Below are 22,370 nucleotides of genomic sequence, written 5' to 3' on the forward strand. Positions count from 1 at the left end.
AGATAAACACTTCAATAATGTCATTGTTGGGTCATTTGGTGCTTCTATTTCTGCCTTTTGACCCCTCATACTCTTTTCCATTAACAGCTAAACCCTGCCAATAGTATATGAACATCTATCATCCCATTCTCTCTGGGCCTATAAGGTTTCTGCCAAGAGGTCCACATCTAGTCCAACGGATCCTGACACCTTAATCTTTTTCTGTTGCTGCCTTTAGAATTCTTGTTCGGGTACTTTTAGCAGTTTGACTAAGCTTTGAAGATGATCTTTCCTGGCCAAATTCATTAGGGTTTTGAGTTTCCTGGACCTGAATGTCAGTATCTTATGTAAAATCTGCAAAAATCTCAGCAATTATTTCATTGAGTAGGTTTCTTCTATCCCTTTCCCCTCTTCTTGTCCTTCTGGAATACCCGTATTGCAAACATTTTAATCCAATGGCATCCCAATCCCTCAATCCCAATCGCTCTTTTAAATTTTTTTTAAGTTTTACTTGTTTCCTTTATTGTTTTTTCTTTTTAAAAATCAAACTGAGCTATTTCAAAAGATCTATCTTCAACCTCAGAAATTACCTTCTTTTAATTATTCAATTCTGCTCAGGCTTTCAACTGAATTTATAATTCCATTTATTGAATTCTTTAGCTCCAAGATTACTCATTGTTTTTATTACGATATCTTTTTACTGAATTTCACATTCATAACATGAACCAAACACCTTTTTTATTTTGCTGAAATATCTGCATGCATTTTCTTGAAATCTCACTAAGCATAATAAACTGATTATTTTACTTTCTTAATTTTCTTTCTTTGGGGTCTGGAGTTAGAGCTGTTATTTTCCTTTGCAAGCATTACATTAACCAGCTTTTCTATTTCTTATGTGGTATTGTGCAATTGGTTAAACTGGTGTTCCTAGCAATTTTGTAAGGTAACTTTCTGTTGGCAGTCTCCCAAGGGTAGTGATTGGATAGGCTGTTTCGCTGATTTTGGTTCCATGTAGGCACTGTATAATATCCCATGTAGATTCTACAATGCTAGTCAAAACACTGGCCATGTCCGCATGTATCTTAGTGGCATAGTCTATAGGAGCTGTAGAACTAAATCATCAGCAAGGATGCAGTTTCTTTAGGTATACCAGGTTCTGGATGCAAGTGTGGGAGAACAATCTGTTTCTGCAGGTCCTGTGAGAGAGTTCTGTGGGAACCCAGCATCTGTCCAAAACTGATTGACTGATTTCAAATAGGCATGGTAGAGGGCCTAGTAGTGAATTGGTACACATGTTAAGAGTCTGAGGGAAACAGAAGGTACCAGTAAGAGAGGCTGTCAGAACCCACGGGTTATATGCGAGATTGTATGGGTCCTCCAGAGACTGACCTCAGGGAGATCTGCTCAGCTGCTTCCCACGACCAAAGGTGGGTGAGTCGGATCAAGCACCTGCTTCTCAGGGCCCCAGTGAGTCAAGCTTTTAAGAACTGGCTGATTTACTGCTTCTTGAAATTACTGTAAGGTAAAGAAGGACCACCCCCCAGAAAGTGGTAAACTCTTGTAAGGATACTAGGATGCTCCCAAGGGCCATTTATCTGTTTCCTCGGGCATCTGAGGACTGTGAGGCTCAGGATAGACTGCCTTGCTGCTTCACAGGACCTCAACTCAACAGCAACTCAAATGACACCATGCAAGAAAGAACCTGCATACATTGAAGGTGAAGCATGGTCTGGGTTCTTTTTCCAGAGTCATGCAGTAGTGTGCTAACCCAGTGTCTTCGCAAAACTGGTACCTGAAAGGATCTTTGGACTCTCCACCACTAAATTCCTAAGGTGTCTGTGATGTGAATAGGACTTCCTGGAGCTGCCTGTATATCCTTTCCCCACCAAGCAAAATTCTTCTTGGTTTGGATATCAAGAGACTGTAGATGTTATGTGCTTAGTCCCTTTCTTAGAAGCCTATGGTGTGCCTCTGTGCTTTACGCTGCATCACATATCTGTTGTGCTCTGACACTCTGCCTCAAATACCCCCAGTAAAATGACTATTGTTTTCTCCTTGTTTTGGCCATTCAAAACATACCTCCACCTCTGCTGTGCTTCCAATGGCTACCTTTTTCCAGTAAAGCGATAGCTCATTCACTCAAGTGACTTTTATTCAGCTTCTACTACCCAGATCCTTGCTTATTTCATGGATTTAATCTCCCCTGAACTTGAACTTCACTTAAATCTATTAACTCAATCTGAACAAAATTACCTGGTAACATGTCTAGCTCTCTGTAATTGATTCCCAGTCATCAAGGCAACTTCATAAGTAAATCTCTTGGCTTTCTATTTCCTTTCAGAACAACAACTAAAATGGTTTTTCTTTCTTTATGTAGGCTGAAATTAACAGCTCATCAACTCCTCCCTCACTGATTCCTTTCCATTGATATCCTTCTACCCAGCCTATTCAATAAATCCCTCAACCCTTCAATCCCTATAAATCACCTATAAATTCCAGAGAAGGAAAGAATTGGAAATTCTACACAGAATAGTGTTATAAAAACATTGTCTCCAACCTCAAATTACTTCTTACAATTAGCTGGCAAATCTTTCACTTGTCCTTGGTAAGTTCCATCTCACATTCATTTCAACATAAATTCTGTGTTCTACAAGTCTTAAACTCTTTAACTTTCCCCCATCACTCCTCACTTCCCTCAGCAGATAATCCTGCTCAAGAAATTGATAAGAGATCAATTACCTGTATCCATTTTTTGTGTACTGGCAATCAATCAATTCCTTTTTAAGTCACATAAAGAATATAGAAACTAATATTAGACTCATTCATGCAATTCTGTTTTAAGCATACTGTTTTAAGCATGGAGAAAGCAACAACAACAAAAAATGTCAAATGGTTTAGCTAATAAAAGATTTGGTTTGATTTGCTACAGGCTGTGTGTATTTATTTCCCCAACATTTATATGCCAAAGTCTCACCTCCAAGATGATGGTATTTGGAGGCAGGACCTTTGGAAAGATCAGATCATAAAGGCCATGATAAAAAGAACCCAGCGAGATCAAGAACAGACCTTTACTACCTTGAATCTGCCTGTACCTCGATCTGAGACTTTCTAGCCTCTAAAACTGTAAAGAAATTAATTTGTGCTCTTTAGATGTCACATTTGAAGTAGCAAGGTGCTTCTGGAACAGAGGTCTATAGCGACTAAAAAGACTGATAAATACATGTGATCCAAAGAATTCAATTATAGGAGCTCAAAAATAAAGTATTACTAAGGCATGGTAATATTTTTCATAAGCTAGTCATTTTTCTTTTACCACATACCTGGTAAATATTTGGGAGTCTTTGGCACAGCATCAGGAGACACCCTCAACATTCTGAGATTTGAAGAATGATATTCTGATTCTCTGGTTGGTTCATGTGGAACAATCGGAGGCAATTTAGATGAGAAAGACTGATTCATGCCCAGATTAGAATTATCTCCCTATGAAACAGAAAAGAAATAAAGAAAATAAGATGACCTGAATTTCAGACTTCACCTGTTAAAGAAAATCCTTTAGCAAAATGTTTGGCTTAGAGACAAAAGCAGATGACAAAAGCAGATGCGCAATGGAACCAGAAAACATGGGGAAGTTACCATTGTCTAGTGCAAACACACAAAATGATAATATGATATCAACATGAAGACAGAAGCAATGCATAAATACATGCATATATTGCTCACTTGGGAAGGGGACAGTTGGTTCTCTGAGGACACTGACTATTTTGGACATTAGGCACCTCAATATCCTTCCTGGAGAAAACTGGTTCTTGTAATTTTCAAGACACCTCTGAAGTCAACCTTTCAGGAGCTTCTAACAAATATCTGAAAACTCCAGGGACTATTTCTCTCCTGAAGACTAGAGGGGGTAAAAAGTACAATCATTTGAATGTCCCATGAATGAATTCAGTCTTATCACAGTCACAAAGACTCTTGTTGGTACAACATTAAAGAGTTAAGAGTGTATCAAGGTGAAGGACCTAGGAGCTCCTCACAGATAGCCTTTCCCTGGCATAACAGAACTCCCTAAATTTTATGATCTATCAAATGCAAACAATTCCTTTATGTCAACTTTTAATAAATTAATGGAGCATACATACTCCTGAGTATTAGGTGAAGACCAAGTTACAAGTCACAAGTTGATATTGGAGGATTTCAATGAGTTTTTAACATCCATTACCTATTTTGAACTAAAATATTCCTTTACTCATTCATAAACATCAAAAGCAAACAAACAAACTTACAGGCTCTTGAAAATTACACTTCTCCTCAGACGGCTGTTGTTGTAAAGTAGGTTGCCAGTGCTGGGAGCTGTCACAAAGGTCACTGAGCAAATTTCCTAAAGTTACTAGCTCAATGTACTCACCAGTCACATCATATTGCTCACATGTCTGGGAAATAGCAAAAAGTAAAATAAAAACAAATAATACCATTTCTTGCAATAATACTAGAAAACTGCATATTTCCCACAAACACTGCTTTACTGTGTCTCACCTCTTTTTGTAGTTCAGCAACTCTTTGACTGGCAACAACAGCACTTGGATCAGGACCATCATCCATGGTAATGCCATCAGACTCAGCCTGCCCCTGCGGGTCCTCTACAAAATAGGAATCATTTTGTATGGTTGTATGTATTCTGACACTGGACTCAGCTCCCTTATACTGGGGACTTCCACCTCGGACTATATCAGCCTTCAGCAATGTCTCTAGGCCAAACATGTTTAAGGCTGCATCTTTGGTCAGTGATAAAGCACCTTGTGACTTTGCATCACTTGCTACCAAGTTTGCTGAAGGACTGATTGCTATAGTTGCTGACAAACCTTCAACAACGTTACTAAGGTCTACATTCTCACTCAAACTACAGCATAAGGAGTCTGTAACTTCTTCACAGATTTGCTTCATTAAATCTTGTAACACCAAAGAATGTGAAACTGATATTTTGATCAAATAAATAAGATTTGAAGATCCTACCTTCTCTGCAAGGTCATGAGCAAAAACAGACTTTATCTTCCTTTTGGGAAGAAACATTTCCTTGTTTATTTCATACTGAAATAAAACTTACTGTGTTTCACCAAGACCAATAGTCTGCTTGCAAGATTTTTTTTTTTTAAAGCAGCAGGTGACTTAACCTCTAGGGTAACGAAAGTGGTTTACTGAGTATTTCCTGAAAACCACTAGGAGGTGATTTTAAGTTTGAATGCCAATGTAAGAAGCTATCATCACCATCTTTTTTATGCAACAATGGTTTCACTGGTTCAAGCACCACAGGAGTAGACTGATAGCATGGCTGCTTAAGCTCAAAGAAAGAGTTATCATCTTTATAATTAAATGGGGAAAGGCTTCTGGTTCTCTCTCCTGGCTGACATCTGTTAATGATTTAATGATTTCATTTGGGGTTTCTTTACTGGACTCTCCTCTTTGAGACTCAATAGAAGCAGTAACCACCTCAAAGGCTAAATTTTCAGTTGCATCAACATTTTTCTCACCAAAAACAGGAGTTGCCTTTTGGTTTCTTTCCTCTTGAAAAGACAGTTGTTCTGGTGTCTTATCCAAGTTGGGTTTAACAGTCTGAAGAAGACTGCCAGAAGCCTCCATCTTAGAAAGATCTTGTCCCCTGGAAAGTATATGTGCTTCTGAAACTTTTACAGAATTACCAGGAACTACAATTTTCTCAGTGTATGGTATTTCTGAAGGCCCTGGATGCACCTCTGAAGATACTAAATTATTGCTGGTCTCCTCTTGTTTAAGATGCTGAGATAATTCTTTCTGTAGATCTTTGTTTCTTTCATAATCCTTCAAAGAATCCATATTTTGCTTCATCCTGCTCTCAGCTGGGGACCTTAAACAAACACTCTCCAAGTAACGATTATTTGAAGTCAAAGGAATTCCTTTTCTTCTTCCTTCCAACAAACATCGCAAGAAAGAATATGACATTTTATTAGGAGGCGGAGGGGTCACTTCACGTGGAAAAGACACACAGCTCTCATCTGATGGACATGATTCCACCTGCTGGAAAGTCCCCGGCTTCCAGTATTGCATATTGGAACAAGAAGCATCCAAACTGTCACTTCTTTTAGAAGCTGTGTTTTCATCACTTATTTCAGATGAGCCTGACAATGAAACTTGATCTTTATCAGTGAAATCAGTTTCTGACTGATGTATATTGTTCTGTGCCTTCCACGACATATATAAACAAGCAGCATCATAATTACCAGAGTCTTTGGGGCTTTTCTGCTCATAAACATTATCAGATGAAATACACAGTTCCTTACTCCCTTGTTCAAGAGGTAGAAGGCAGTGCTGAGAGCCCGCAGCAGGAGTACTTACAAGTGGATGCTGAGATATACTAAGGTAACTGCTAACTAAGTCTGAAGCTACTTCCGAGGTAGCCTGGAACAAAGCTTCACTAACTTCAGATGGTCGGGAAAACCAATCGGCATCTTCAGACTTATCAGGAAGTCCCCTGAAAAGTTGTAAAAGTTTAGATAAATAAAACATTAAAACACTTAACTTATGAGTGCTAACATAAAATTACAGAACTAATGACATCAAAATTAACTTGTTTTTAAAAATTACCCTAAGTCGGGCCCGGCACAGTGGCGCAGTGGTTAAAGTCCTCACCTTGCATGCCGGGATCCCATATGGGCACTGGTTCTAATCCCGACAGCCCCGCTTCCCATCCAGCTCCCTGCCTGTGGCCCGGGAAAGCAGTCGAGGATGGCCCAAAGCCTTGGGACCCTGCAACCCGCGTGGGAGACCTGGAAGAGGCTCCTGGCTTCGGACTGGCTCAGCTCCAGCCGCTGTGGCCGCCTGGGGAGCGAATCATTGGAAGGAAGATCTTCCTCTCTGCCTCTCCTCCTCTCTGTATATCTGACTTTGTAATAAAAATAAAATAAATCTTTTTTAAAAAATTACCCTAAGTCTAAAATACATTTAGCATACTTATCCTATTGAACATCATAGCAACACAGTTCACTTCAGAGTATACACTATTTTACAGGGAAAAAAAGTTATATAATTCCTAATAACTTGTTTGATCAACATTCAAAACAAAGTTTAAGATCACACTGTAAAACTAACAAAACTAATACATTCGGGCATTTCTTTTAATTTCAGATTCCATGTAAGAATAACAAAATGCCACTTAAATCAAGCTTAATAGAAAAGCGTGTTATAAAGCAAAGTTTCCAAATAAAAAATTTTACCAAAAAGCATATAACTTTAAATTCCTTTAAGGTGGCTAACAACTGAATAAAACAAAATTTTCTGAAACCAGAAGGTAAACTATTACCCTATGACCTTGATATCTGACTTCTGGAACAAGAGACACAAAATCTGATTCTTATATTGCCAACATAGTGGTCATCTAAATGAAAAATTCAAAATAGACTTTCTGGGCATTACTACTCTGTTTAGTTTATCAACTATCACTTCTTGCACTTTAAAAGTACACCCAAATTATCAACTTCCATCAGTTAACAACAGGACTTAATCATCAGTTAACAAACACATGCGTACAGAGTATTTCTCATAAATTAATGTAAAGCAATACATAGCATAATGGCAGAGGTTACAGCTTTTAACCAAAGGTAGCCTTTCTGTAGTTTTAAGATAGAAAAAGTACACTCTATTGTTAAATAGCTACAAATATCTTTTGAAGAACTCCAGGGCCCAGTATGGTAGCCTATTGGCTACAGCCTTCACCTTACATGAGCTGGATCCCACATGCGTGTCCATTTTTATCCCAGTGGCCCCACTTCCCTTCCAGCTCTCTGCCTGTGGCCTAGGAAAGCAGTCGAGGACGGCCCAAAGCCTTGGGACTCTGCACCCACGTGGGAGACCCAGAAGAAGCTCTTGGCTCCTGGCTTTGTATTGGCTCAGCTCTGGCTGTTGTGACCACTTGGTGAGTGAACCAGTGGGCAGAAGATCTTTTTCTGGTTCTCCTTCTCTCTGTAAATCTGACTTTCCAATAAAATAAATACCTTTTTTTAAAAAAAGATTTATTTTTATTATGTTTTTATTGGAAAGGCGGATATACAGAGAGGAGGAGAGACAGAGAGGAAGATTTTCCGTCCGATGATTCACTCCCCAAGTGAGCGCAACGGCCGATGCTATGCCGGTCCGAAGCCAGGAACTTCTTCCGGGTCTCCCACGCGGGTACAGGGTTCCAAGGCTTTGGGCCATCCTCGACTGCTTTCCCGGGCCACAGGCAGGGAGCTGGAAGGGAAGCTGGGCTGCCGAGATAGAACCGGCTCCCATATGGGATCCCAGGCATGTAAGGTGAGGACCTTAGCCACTTGCGCCACCGCACCGGGCCCAAAATAAATACCTTTTTTAAAAATAATAATAAAAATTAAAAAGAGCTCCAGACTTATTCATTATGATTAAAAAACATTAATTTAAATATCTATGAATTTGGATATATCTGTTAGCAAAATCTTGCTTCCCCAAATTCATAAGGGAAGAACTAACAAGCCTCACTCAACAACAGCTGACCAAAATGAGAGCGCAAAGCAAGTCAGTGAATGCCTTTTTGCAGAACAACAATGAGGAGGGGAATAATAATGGGCAGTATAAAAGGAGGGTAATGAGAAGGAAAATACAAGGTGCCTTCTACACCAAAATGTGCTTGGAATATAGACTACAAAGGAAACTTATGAAGTGAATTAGTCACCTGGCTCATCTCTATATCATGTACCTCCCACCACCCAGGAGTCCCATCTTAGTCCGAAATCAACAGCAGTAACAACTTAGAACAAGAAAAGGAGAAAAAGGTTACATACACATAAATACGTCACCTTACCTTAGAGGTGCAAACTCTAGTTCACTTGGATGAAATAAGGAATCGGCCCCAAACTCTTGATCTTGAGTCATACATGTCAGCAAAGGCAAATCAGGAGAAGCAAAGCTATCTTGTATGACTGAAAGAGTACAAAAATGTTAATGTTGAAAAATGATTGCTTAGCTTCTTCATATAATACTTTAAAGCACTTTACACATGCTACCACCTGGAAGTTTCCACAAACATTAGGATAATAAAAGGACAGGCATTTAACCTAGTAGTTAAAGATGCTGGGTGGGACACCTATACCCCATACCAGAGTGCCTGGTTTTGAGCCCTGTAACCACTTAAATTCAAGCTTCCTGCTAATGTACATAAACACTGGGTGGCACCAAATTATAGCTTAGTAGTTGGATACAGGAGACCTGGCTTGCATCCCTGGCTCTCAGCTTCAGCTCCACACATTGTAAGCATCTGAGGAATCAAAGAGCAGCTGGAAGGTCGGTTCTGCGGTGCAGTGGTTGGGGATGGAGTTGCTCGGGTTCTAATCCAAATCCTCACTAATGCACCTGGGAAAGCAGATGGGCCAGGCACGTGGGCCCTTGCTACCCACGTGGAAGACTGTATGGAGTCCTAGGTCCCTAGCGTGCTATCTGGGAGATCCAGATGGTATTCTACTTCCCTGACTTCAACCTGGAAAGCCCTGACTGTTGCAGCTGTCTGGAGAATTAACCAGCAATGGAAGATCACTCTCTCTGTCCTCTCTTCTCTGTAACTCAGCCTTTTAAACAAACAAAACATTTTTAAGTGGCATGATGACACAGCAGGTTAAGTCACCATGTGCAATGCCAGCAACCCATTTTGGAGTGCTGGCTTGAGTCCTGTGTGCTCAGCTTCCAATCCGGCTCCCTACCAATGAACTAGGAACTGTAGCAGATGATGGACCTAAGTGCTTGGGCCCTGACACTCACATAGGAGATCAAGATGGAGTTTCTGTCTCCTGGCTTTGGCCTGAACCAGCCCTCGCTATTAACAGCAGCAAAGTAGGGAATGAAACAACAGAAAATACCCCTCTTTCCCTTTCCTTCTTTCTCTCCATCCCCACCCCATCACTACACCTTTCAAATAAATAAATAAATGTACATGTATATTTTTTAAGGTGGAAGAAAGTTTTCTTTCTCAAACAAAATTTTGAAAAACAGTGTAATAACAGCTACCGCTCAGACACTTAACATACACTGCTGTGTTTAATCACAGTGGCAACTAGGATAATTACACTTGTCTTAAAGGGAGAAGGAATATAATTATAAAACTATATTACCCTGTTCTCATTCAAATAGCTTATAAAGAAGAGCAACATGTGAACCTATATATTTTAACTTTTCAGTAAATCCTCTTTAACTATTATGTTTCTTTCCATTTTAAGATAAAGACTATAGTTCTCCAGCATGATACAACAGTTCAACTGGCTAATCCTCCCCCTCCAAGTGCTGGGATCCCATATGAGCACCGGTTCATGTCCTGGGGTGCTCCACTTCCCATCCAGCTCCCTGCTTATGGCCTGGGAAAGCAGTTGAGGACGGCCTAAAGCCTTGGGACCCTGCACCCACGTGGGAGACCCTGGAGAAGCTCCTAGCTCCTGGCTTTGGATCAGCACAGAACCAGCCATTGCAGCCACTTGGGGAGTGAATCATCGGATGGAAGATCTTTCTCTGTCTCTCTTTCTCTCTAAATCTGCCTTTCCAATAAAAAGAAATAAATCTTAAAAAAAAAAGACTACAGCTCTCATACCAAAGTGTGGTCAAGGGCTTCCTGGGGCTTAAACCAGTCTTATGTGCTTCATTTCAAATTCATATTCTAATAATTAAGGTATTACCTGCTTATTTACTTTTATTCTCTCAAAGGGTATACTGACATTTTCAAGTAGCTACATCATATAACGTTATCAACCAACTGAATGCCAAAGCAGGTATGAGATTCTTGCTATCTTCTAGTAAGCCAGACATTACAAAAGTGGACTTCTTTTTCAAGTAAAACAAGGCTATTCTAAATATTTTTGTTTTGTAGAATTATCTTAATAGTGATTTATGCTAATATGCAATGGGGTGGTTATTTTAAAATGAAATTATAAATGTTTTAAATTTTAGCTTTAATAGGGAAATATCAATAACCCAAATAAACAAAGTATATCAGTTATCAGTAATTTTTAAATGTGTAACAGAATCCTATTAACCAAGAACTGTGAAAATTGCTTTTAATGGAAGAAAAACACATTTATTGAATGGTAGTTTCAATAATTCTTAATGTATTACCTTAAATATGTACAAACTGAATATAAATTCTTTATTCCTTATAGTACTTACACAACCACAAAAGAAATATATATTAGTATAAATGAAATTTTGTTATAAAGCCAACAAAATTAACTTGATGTGTAATGATTGGCTAAAACTGAATTGCTTTTCCAATAGCTGCAGTATAGTTTGACTTCAAAATGTCTACAGAAATATGTACAAAGTGAGGACTTCATCTTCTCACCGTTATCTCTGAAATCACTGCGATCCCCGAGTTCACAGAGTTCATCATAGTGACATCTGCCCTTCGCTTAATGCAGCAATACAGACCCTCACATACCCTGCATTCCTCTCCTACCATAACTCAACACATTTTTAAAAGACTTATTAATTTATTTAAAAGGTAGAGTGACAAACAGAAAGATCTTCCATCTACTGGTTTTCTCCCTAAATGTTTGTGCCAGATCAGAGCTGGGATAAGGCAGCTGCATACAGATCTCCCACACGGCTCGCAGGAATCCACACACTAGGGCCGTCATCTGCTGTCTCCAGGCGCATTGGCAGGACACAGAATCCGAAGCACAGAGCAGCCAGGACTTAAATTTCAGGCACTCCAGTCTGGGATTAGGCATCCCAAGGCCGTGGCGGCAGCTGAACTCGCTGCACCCAGTGTCCACTCCTCATAACATTCATGCTGCTTTCGTCTACTCACTTCTCATCAAAACTGCCAACTCTTATGTCTGCACTCTTCAAAATGCATTCTCAATGTCCAGCAAAGTATCTACTGTACTTAGCACTTGCACACAATTGTTTAAGAGGTAAATAAAATTATAGGCTTCAGAATTAGGATAATCTGGGTTCAAGTTTCAAGTCTGTTGGTGACAAGCTCTGTGACTAGTCAAATAACAATCTATGCTTTATTTCCAAGAATGCCACCAAAAATCCAGGCTCATGGAAGCACATCCACCAACAGGAAGACATCACCTTTCTGTCTTCTGTGAGAGTCAGGGCATGACAAAATAAGGCACAATTGCATATTTAATACAAGACTAGCTGGCCTGTATGAAAAAACAGAAATAAGTGAACCCCTTTGCATATGACTCTCTACACCTCCTCAGCTCAAAAAGGATTCAGTGACATGGAGGGCCTGCAGTCCCGAAAAATGTGAGGTATTAAAGAGGCATTACCTAGCAACGGAGAACAAAACAGATCTCTATCTCTGTTGGGCTCCTTTACTTGGCTTTCTGATTGGCTCAACACACTGTCCTCGAGAGAAGAGAAGTCTGTCACTTCGATCCCTTCTGCTCTCACATTAAACCTGGTCTGGGATGAATCCAGGGTTTGGGAAGAGTCCGTTTCTTGAGGAAGACAATGCCAAGATTCTTTTCTCTAAAACAATAATTTTAAAGGAAAACATGCTAAGTCATTAATCGAATTACATTAACATTTAGATGAAAATGTCCACGTACGTGGCAAACTGCTTCCTATTTAATAACATTCTCTTCAAAGTTTGGAAAAAGTAAAGCTCTTTTTTTTTTTTTTTGCTTCTCAGAATACTACATACATTTAGATGTCTTCACATTATTAACGATCTCATAAAGTGTTGGAGCAATCGCTGGTATTTCTCTTGTATTTTAAGTTAATTCCCATCTTTAAGGTAACAGGTTTGGTTTTACCTGGTGAAATTTTACAGTCTGATTATAAAACTGAAGAACAAAACTTTTCAAAATCCCAAACTGCAGTGCAGGTTGAGCATCCCCACAGTGACCTGAGATCCAAAACTTTTGAGCAGAAGCTCCAAACCATTTCACATTTTCAATGTTCAGAACATTCTGGACTTCAAATTTCCAGGTTAGGAATGCTCAAGTAGTGAAGTATATGCAAAGTTAAAAATCTAACACATGGTACACTTCCTGCCTTAAGCACTTCAGGTAAGAGATATCTAACCTATACCTATAGCCAGTCCATTAAATTTTATTAGCAGTACTAGTTTCTAGAAGACTCCTGGCTCTTCTCAGAATATAGCATTATCATGAACCATAAGTTGTTCTTGTCTCCTCGAAATATTTACTCTTACATTACTGGCATGATTCAAAGTAATGCTTCTAAACTGGATTTTACTGTTTCCGATTCCTTTCAGATTAATACTTCAGAGAATGGCTCAAGCGCTTGGGCCCCTGTATTCTGGCTTTGGATCAGCTCAGCTCCAGCCATTGGGACCATTTAGACAGTGAACCAGCAGAGGGAAGATCTCTCTCTGTCTTTCCTTCTCTAAATCTGCCTAAAAATCTAGTAAATAAAATATAAAGGTCATACAGCCTAAAACACAAAAATAAATAAATATATATATATAAAATTACTGTCAGACAGTCATAATTTTTAAAAACACTTCTCTCTTGACACTACTTTTCTCTTGACAAAATGATAAAAAGCAATTCATGAACTGGCACTCATCCACAGATAACAGTAAACAGCAATGTTGAATTAAAGTTACTTAAAATAGTAATCAGTTTTAAAGGTAATTATTTTTTAAGTTTTATATTAGTCATTAATTAGATTTATTCTTCCTATTATGCTGTGAAGGCATTCTTTTGCTTTCATTTTAAATCACAGAACTAGGAATAAGCAGAAAATTTGGTCAAGCTACATTACAGCACCTTCTTTTCCCTAAGTAAACCCAACAAAGTATAGAAATAAGTTAACTTGTACTGAAATATCTTATTATTTTTCTTGACAATAGAAGATTATACCGTTAAATCAAATTTTTAAGCATTTTTTCCAGTACTTCAACACATATAAAGTAATGAATAAAATTGGCATTTTCAAATGCTTTCTTTTCTAACCATGTTCTATTAACCTTGTCAATGTTTATACAAGGAAATTCCATTTTCCTTAAAAATGTACTATTTTACTAATAAATATAACAGGTCTAAATAATCTTATAATATCTGATTGACATTATAAATTTTCAATTTCATCCTTAATAACCCTAGAACACTTGTATAAACCTTAATAGTTTTGTATGCTATTCCCCCACCCCTCGGCTGTATTTATCAGGAATGCATCTATTTTTCAATATTTCCTAAATGAACAATTATATCTATTAATCTACTTATTTGTTTTTCTCTTTATAATTTTCTGTAATATTTTATTATATGTACTAATTTACTTATTTCTGTTTTTCCCTTTACAATATTTCCTATCCTTTAGTTTTTCATTCTCTGAAATCCTTAATTAGTTCTTTGGGGAGTAAATCAGCAGATGGAAGTTCTTTCTCTCTGTCTTCCCTTCTCTCTGTAAATCTGCCCTTCCAATAAAAATAAATCTTCTTAAAAAAAGAAAACCTAAGTGAAATAAACCAGTTACACACACACACACGCAAACACACGCACACACGCGCTCACACCATTCCATCTATATGAAATGCACAAAATAGGCAAAATATTGAGAAACAAAGTAGATTAATACTTGCTTAGGTGAAAAAAGACAATATTAGCTAGTATGCATGATTTCTTTTAAAAGTAAAGATAATAGTTAAAAATTAAATGAGGAGCCAATGTTGCAGCCTAATGAGTTATGCCATTGCCTACAATGACAGACTGTTTATGCCAACAATGGTATAACTCATTATGCTGGTTCAAGCCCCAGGTGCTTGACTTTCTTTTTTTTTTTAAGATTTATTTTTATTTTTATTTTTATTGGAAAGTCAGATATACAGAGAGGAGGAGACACAGAGAGGAAGATCCTCCGTCTGATGATTCACTCCCCAAGTGACCACAACGGCCGATGCTATGCCGATCCAAAGCCAGGAGCCAGGAACTTCTTCCAGGTCTCCCACACAGGTAGAGTCCCAAGGCTTTAGGCCATCCTGGATTGCTTTCCCAGGCCACAAACAGGGAGCTGGATGGGAAGTGGAGCTGTCGGGATTAGAACTGGCACCCATATGGGATCCCAGCGCATTCAAGGCAAGGACTTTAGCTGCTAGGCCACCACACTGGATCCAAGGTGCTTGACTTTCAAACCAGCTCCCTGCTAATGCACCTAGGAAAGCAGCATATGTTGGGATGAGCAAAAGTGACTTTAGCATCCTGCCAAGGTCAAGCCAACATTCCCATCCAGGAATATTTAAAAGTCACCCTGACCTTGTTTCTGAGCACAAGATCGATGTCCATCATGATGACAAACAAATATGCAAATTGAGGAGCTTATTCCTTCTTCCATTCTCTGCGCCTAAGATGCCTAAAAACCTGGTGCTATATATCTCGGGCAGCCATTTCCCCCATATGGTCATCCTGTCATGCGGAAGTGGTCCGGGCTGTCTTCCACCAGGTAACAGTCTGTCAGACTCACTCTCCCTCGATTAATAAAACCCTTTCCCTAAACTAAGACTCTCTTTCTTAATCACTTTCATATTACCTTCATCCTCCATCAGCAGGCTACTGCTCTCTTCCAATAAGGACTTAGCTATCAACAGTAAATCTCTTGTGCGTTTTCCAGTGTGTGTGTGCTTAAGATTTATTTTTATTTCTATTGCAAAGCCAGATATACAGAGAGGAGAGACAGAGAGGAAGATGTTCCATCCAATGATTCACTCCCCAAGCGGCTGCAATAGCTGGAGTCGTGCCAATCCAAAGTTAGGAGCCTGGATCCTCTTCCAGGTCTTCCACATGGGTGCAGGATCCCAAAGTCTTGGCCCATCCTCTACTGCTTTCCCAGGCTACAAGCAGGGAGCTGGATGGGAAGCAGGGCCACCAGGATTAGAACCAGGACCCATATGGGATCCTGGCGCATTCAAGGCGAGGCTTTAGCTGTTGAGTTACCATGCCAGGCCCGTGGTTGGTTTTGTGGCCCAAATTGCTAATAGTATACAACAGCACATACCAACAAATACACTGAAATCATGGACTTATGCACTTTAAATCAAGAGTGATTTGCTCAAACAAGCTTCGACAAAGCTCTTAAAATGGTTAAAATAAATCAATAAAGCACACTAGGCACAAGTTAAAAAAAATCTAAGTAAACCCAAAGAAGTAGTAAAGGATGAAAACTGATGTTATTAAGTTAAACACACGAAAGCTACAACAGGCATTCATCCTGGACATCTGTGTCCGCTTATTCCAGCTCCCAATTCTAGCTTCCTGCAAGCGCAGACAGCAGGTGCTGGCTCAAATCAGTGTCCCTGCCACCCACAAGGGGAAACCCACATTGAGTTTCTGGTCCCTGACTACAAACTTAGTCACTGCTGTATATATTACCAATAGGATGCCTTTACTATCTAGTGAAAAATAAGTAAGAGTAATTCAAATAATGTAATAGTATCATTTGAGAATAGATTCAAATTGTTTCCTACTAGTTGATCTCACCCTTTTGATACTTTGGACTGCACTAAATGCTACATGACAAATCAACAAACATCACAGTTCATAAGTTTCTAGCAAGAAACTTATTAATATTTTCTCCTTTAAACACTTTCCAAACATGCTTGTAAGTACTAATACGCCAGTGACCTAAAGGAAAACTATCTTAATAATTACTAGATACTTTTAATACAGAACTCTGCTAATGACTCCATCTATTCTGTGAGGTAAAATAAGAAACGCCTGTCTCAGGACAGGCATTTGGCCTAACAATTAAATCAGCCCTTAGGAAGCCTGCCTCCCACACGCGAGTCCCGAGTCCTGAGTTTCAAGCCCAGGGCCAGTGCTGACTCCAGCTCCTGCTGAAGCAAGCAAGGATGGCTCAAGTAGCTAGGTTCCAGCCACCCTCATGGGAGACATGGATTGAGTTTCTAGCTCCTGGTTTTGACCTTGATCATTGCAAGCATTGAGTTCCCAGCAAATAAACAAACAAAAATCTAATTTTGCTAAAGAAAAAAAAAAAACAAAAACAAAAAACTCCGGAGGCAAAAATCACTCTGGGATCTAAGAAGCAAAATTTTTCTATTTTACATAGATCGGTCAGTGTTAATCAGGGTAACAATTATATCATTACCTACGATAAGAGGTAAAGGGAGCTAGTTTACAAACCTCCTCCTGGCAGGAAGGTATAACTTAAAATATTATTATTCAAGTCATAGAACAATCATGACTGTAACTGTGGTCTATATCTGTATGTAGATAACTTAGACTTAAAATCTTTAGCTCAGGGGCAGGCATCCCTGGGGATACTACACATCAGAGTTTGAGTAAGGTGTACCCTGGCGGGCAGCTGTTGGAGCCCTTGGAGAGTGGACCATCAGATAAAACCACATTCCTTTCTGTGTCTGTAATCTCTCTTGTATCATTCTGCCTTCCAAATAAATAAACTCCTTTAAAACCAATAAGATAGGGCCCAGCACAACAGCGTAGTGGTTAAAGTCCTCGCCTTGAATGCACCAAGATCCCATATGGCTGCCAGGATTAGAACCTGCTTCCCATCCAGCTCACTGCCTGTGGCCTGGGAAAGCAGTCGAGGATGGCCCAAAACCTTGGGACCTTGCACCCGTGTGGGAGACCCAGAAAGAAGCTCCTGGCTCCTGGCTTTGGATTGATTCAGCTCTAGCCGTTGGGGCTGATTGGGGAGTGAATCATCAGACGGAAGATCTTCCTCTCTGTCTCTCCTCCTCTCATACATCCGCCTTTCCAAGAAAAATATTTTAAAAAAACCCCAATAAGATATAAGATGGAAAATTCCTAACCCAGACCTCTCCTCTAACCCTCAAAATGAAACTGATATAACCTTAGCACCCCATCCTACATAAACCTGGCCATTCCTAATGTTAGCCCAGCCACATCCAACCCATTATTAAATGTAATGATTTTGCCTCTTCAATTCTTTAAGTCCACCTTCCTTGCCCACACCCATCAACACTTCCCTATTCCTAAACACTGCTATGGCCTCCTGACCTACTGCCAGACACTCCACTCCAAACACAAATCTCTTCACACTCTCTTAAAACATCGCCATTGAAATCCCAAAGCCCTGGGACAGGGCCCCAAAACCTCAGGTTAGCATTCAACACCACTGTCTCCAAACACTAGTACCTTCCCAAGCACTTTTTCTGCAACTACGAGGTGCCCGATCAACCTTAACCAACATGTCTTCAGTGGTAAACTCTATGGGAACCTCCCTGAGGAAGCTTCCCCCCCGGCTTTATCATTAAGGCCAGGTGACCATTCCCTACGCCTTCAGGGTATCTTAACAAGTTTTACTACTCTGTGTTGGCCTTCCTCTCTAGATTCCAAACTAGAAAGGCAGGGACCAAAAAGGGTCACCAAGATTTCCTTAGCCGACCGTACAATATACAGCACACGGTGACTACTGAACAAAACCATTTGTGCTCAACGAAATCAAGTATACACTGAAATATGGCAGGCAAAATGGTCACCGTGGCCCAATGTGACAGTCACCAGCGCGGACGGCTAGTGAGCACTTAAAGGGATTGTAACAATGGAGGCAATGCATTTCTAATTTTATGTATTTGCAACTAATGGTGATGTCATAGGGCCACGCACAGCGAGTGGCTACTGTGCTGAACTGCTCCAGTGGTGTGGCTTGAAGAGCAGCTAAACACGTGGTTGTTTTGTCAAAGAGATCTTGGCAGGCCGATCAAAACAATTCGGCATTTTCCTCCCATGTCAGACGGAAGCAATACACCGCAAGCCTTGTATGCTCAAGTCCTAAGTCCCTCCTAGGAGCTGGGGTTTCCACAGCTTAAGGAGCGGCGTGCTGGATACAACCGGCACGTTCCTAACCCGCGCGCTCTCTTCTTAGGGAAAGCCGGCGAGGAAACGGTCTCCCCAGGGAGGCACGCAGGCAGGTCTCACGCCGCACTTTCCCCTGCCCCGCGGGGCACCACAAGCCCTACCTGCGCCCCAAGGCAACACCCGGACAACTGCAGACGTCAAGGGGAAGGCAGGCGGCCAGCACCCGGGCAGCACAAGGGCCGTCCAGCCCCCCGACCCGCGGCGAGCCGGCGAGGCGCTCGCGGCCAACCCCTCAGCCCCGGCCCGAGGGCGGCCCCGCAGGCTCACCTCCAGGGAAGCCCGCTCTCCCTCCGAGTAGCGGTGCCTCGGCGGCGGCGGGGGCAGCGAGCCGCCCGGCTGCGCCTGCAGCCAGGCCTTGGCCTCATCGTCCTCCTCGTCTTCGTCAGTGCTCTCCCGGGGCGGGTAGTCGTCGTTCAAGTCCGAGTCCAACTCTGGCCTGGGCTCTTCCTCCAACACCACGATCTCATCCAAGTTGACTGCCTCCTCAGGCTCGGTCGCCGCCGCCGTCTCTACCACCTCCTCCTCCTCCTCCTCCTCCAGCTCGCCCGGCCACGGTAGATCCTCGGGCTCCATGTTAGCGTCTGGTTCCAGGCGGCAGAGGAGGAGGAGGAGAGGGGAGGGGGAAGGGAGGGGGGAAGAGAGGTGACTGGCGGTTGAAGCCTCGCGCAGGCGCAAAGGCCGCCGCCGCCTGGGGCGGGGCGGGGCTGGGAGGGAGCGCGCGCGTTGCTAGGGACGCCCAGCGGGCGCCGGCGGGAAGGCGGGCGGGAAGGGGTGTGGCACCTGCCGGCTGACCGCGCCGCCCGCCCTCGTCACCTGCTGAGACCTTACCACTCTGTAAGCTCACAATAAACCCGGCTCTCCCGGCGCGGAGTGCCCCCACGCTGGGACAATTTAAGCCCCTCCAAGAGCCGAGTTCGGAGTCTAGGACCAAATCGCCATCACCGAACTTGGAAACTGTAATTTTTAAAAGTTTTACTGACTATGATATGACTGACTTGTATGGTGAATTTGCCTTGAACGTATCCGTGAAAAAAATGTCAGGAGGTATTGGAAAAGTTCAGAACTGGACTATGGCCCCTGATATACAGGAGTTCAAGTCCTGACATCACCATTCACAGCAGGCCTGTGGGTACTATGATAGCTAAAGAGAGGAAATAGGCAACCATTATTTGCGGATTGTTGTACAGTAATTTATTAAATGTTCACCGTTCTGCAGGGCAACTTTGATAACGACTTCATTTTTTGAAGAATCTAGGGCTCAGAGCTAGTAACCAGCTGGCTAATGCTGCCTGCTTAGTGCTCCTCCTATTTTTAAGATGTATTTGTTTATTTTTATCTAAAAAAGACATATTTACAGAGTGAAAAGGAGAGACAGAGAGGGAAAGAGTTCCCCTCTGCTGCTGGTTCAGTCCCCAAGTAGTCACAACAGTCGAAGCTGAGCCAATCTGAAGCCAAGAACCAGGAGCTTCTTCCCAGTATCCCATGTGGGTGCAGAGTTCCAAGGCCTCGGACCAGCCTCAACCGCCTTCCCAGGCCACAAACAGGGAGCTGGATGGGAAGCAGAGCAACCAGAATACATGAGATGCTGACACTGCAGGCACAGTGTGGATCCATCACAAGTGGCAGGTAGGGGACCAAAAGATTTACCAAAAGAAAAAAAAAAAGGATTAAGGAAAGAGAAGCATAGAGGACCCTTAAAAACCCCTCCGATTGAAGGGAACATCTTATGAGGTAGGTAGCGAGTGGTGTCTATATGTGAAACCACCTGAGAATTTTGTTACTTGCCTAAGCACCACATAGAACTGTTTTCATGGTGTCTTCCTCCGTAGGTCCAAGATGTAGTAAATGCATCCCTGAAAGAGTGCTTTAATTGGCCAATAGGAGCATAGAATTATACTTAGGCAGGTAGAGGTTGGGCGGGGAGCTATCCATTTCATTAGAAGACCTCAAGATGAGAATCCTTAGAAAAAGCTCCAAAACCTTCCAGTTGCACACATTGGCAGCTTTTTGCGTGAGATTAACATCCTGATTATTCAGTCTCTTTATGCTACCTCAAATTTGCCTATTGTACTTTGATACACCTTTTATTAACTACTGGAAATGCTTATTATTATCTCCCTTAATACATCCTATTACTTTTGATCCCCAATACTCTTCTGCCACCAAAGACAAATGACACTTTCTGCTGTATGTTTTATCAAATCATAGCTACTGTTCTTAATTTAACTAATGACATAATGTACAGACCTCATAAAGTTCATTTCCTTCTATAAGTTACTACTGGTTCTTTTTTTTTAAGGTTTATTTATTTTATTGGAAAGGCAAATGTATGGAGAGGAGGAGAGACTGAGAGAAAGATCTTCCATCTGCTGGTTCACTCCCCAAAATGGTTTCTAGCTCCCATCCTCCACTGCTGTCCCAAGCCATAGTGCAGAGAGCTGGATATGAAATGAAGCAGCCAGAACACACACCCACACTCATATGCACTTTCTGGCACTGCTTGGTGGAGGATTAGCCTGTTAAGCCACTGCATTAGCCCCAAACTATTAAAGTTTTTTTAAAAAAAAAATCACTGCAGTGGGCATCAGACACTAATTAAGATACCCACATCCTGGTACCTGGGTTCAAATTTTAGTTCTGGATCCTGACTCCAGCTTTCTACTAATGAAGACCCTGGGAGGCAGAGGTGAAGCTTACATATTTGCATCCCTATCGCCCATCTGGGAGACCTGGACTGAGTTGGTGGTTGACCCAGTCCCACGCATTGACAGCACATACTCTGTCTCTCTCTCTCTCTCTGCCTCTCAACTAAATACAAATTTCTTAATGTTTGACCAAAGTTTGACCATAGCATCTGAATTGGCCAAGGTGTGAATACAGGAATGATATCCTGAAATAAGTTTCTCATGTGCTTTTTAAGAATTCTTAGAATGTTCCTGATGCTCAATTGGCTAATCCTCCCCCTGCAAGTGCCGGGATCCCATATAAGCAAAGGTTCCTGTCCCAGCTGTTCTACTTACCATCTAGCTCATGCCTGTGACTTGGCAAAGTAGTGGAGGATGGTTCAATGCCTTAGGATCCTACACTTACATGAGAGACATGGAAGATGTTCCTGGCTCCAGACTTTGGGTTGGCTCAGATCCAGCTGTTGTGGCCATTTGGAAAGTAAAATAGTGGATGGAAAATCTTTCTCTCTGTGATTCTCCCCATAAATCTGATCTGACTTTCCAATAGAAATAAAATAAATCTTTGTAAAAATTTCTAGGATAGGTTAGCATCTAAATTAGAGAGAAGGTGAGTACAATGCCACTCTCCTTACATATTCTAAGGGTACTTCTGAAAGCTTGCGGGGGGTGGGGGTGAGGACTAGAATCAAAAGAGAAATTTATTTTGATACAGAAACTTTTTTTTAAGATTTCTTTAATTTTTGTTGTAAAGTCAGATATACAGAGAGGAGGAAGAACTGTCCAATGATTCACTCCCCAAGTGACCACAATGACTGGAGCTGAGCCAATCCGAAGTCAGGAGCCTGGA

The 22,370-nt window shown here is 41.3% G+C and overlaps 1 protein-coding gene across 1 annotated transcript in view; it reads right to left on the minus strand.

Annotated features, from left to right (window-relative positions):
- The window catches only part of ALMS1 (ALMS1 centrosome and basal body associated protein), a 96,968-nt gene extending 77,559 nt beyond the window's left edge, over window positions 1–19,409 (minus strand). The window contains exons 1-6 of the mRNA XM_040993215.1: window positions 19,104–19,409; window positions 12,279–12,480; window positions 8,819–8,936; window positions 5,502–6,478; window positions 4,510–4,613; window positions 3,300–3,459 (exon numbers count right to left, since the gene is read on the minus strand). Coding sequence (XP_040849149.1) covers window positions 3,300–3,459; window positions 4,510–4,613; window positions 5,502–6,478; window positions 8,819–8,936; window positions 12,279–12,480; window positions 19,104–19,409 — 1,867 coding nt within the window. The remainder of the gene's footprint in view (window positions 1–3,299; window positions 3,460–4,509; window positions 4,614–5,501; window positions 6,479–8,818; window positions 8,937–12,278; window positions 12,481–19,103) is intronic.
- Window positions 19,410–22,370: the final 2,961 nt, after the last annotated feature.

This window comes from Ochotona curzoniae, unplaced genomic scaffold (genome assembly GCF_017591425.1).
Source record: "Ochotona curzoniae isolate NIBS_2020 unplaced genomic scaffold, NIBS_Ocur_1.0 contig_883, whole genome shotgun sequence".
Lineage (NCBI taxonomy): Eukaryota > Metazoa > Chordata > Mammalia > Lagomorpha > Ochotonidae > Ochotona > Ochotona curzoniae.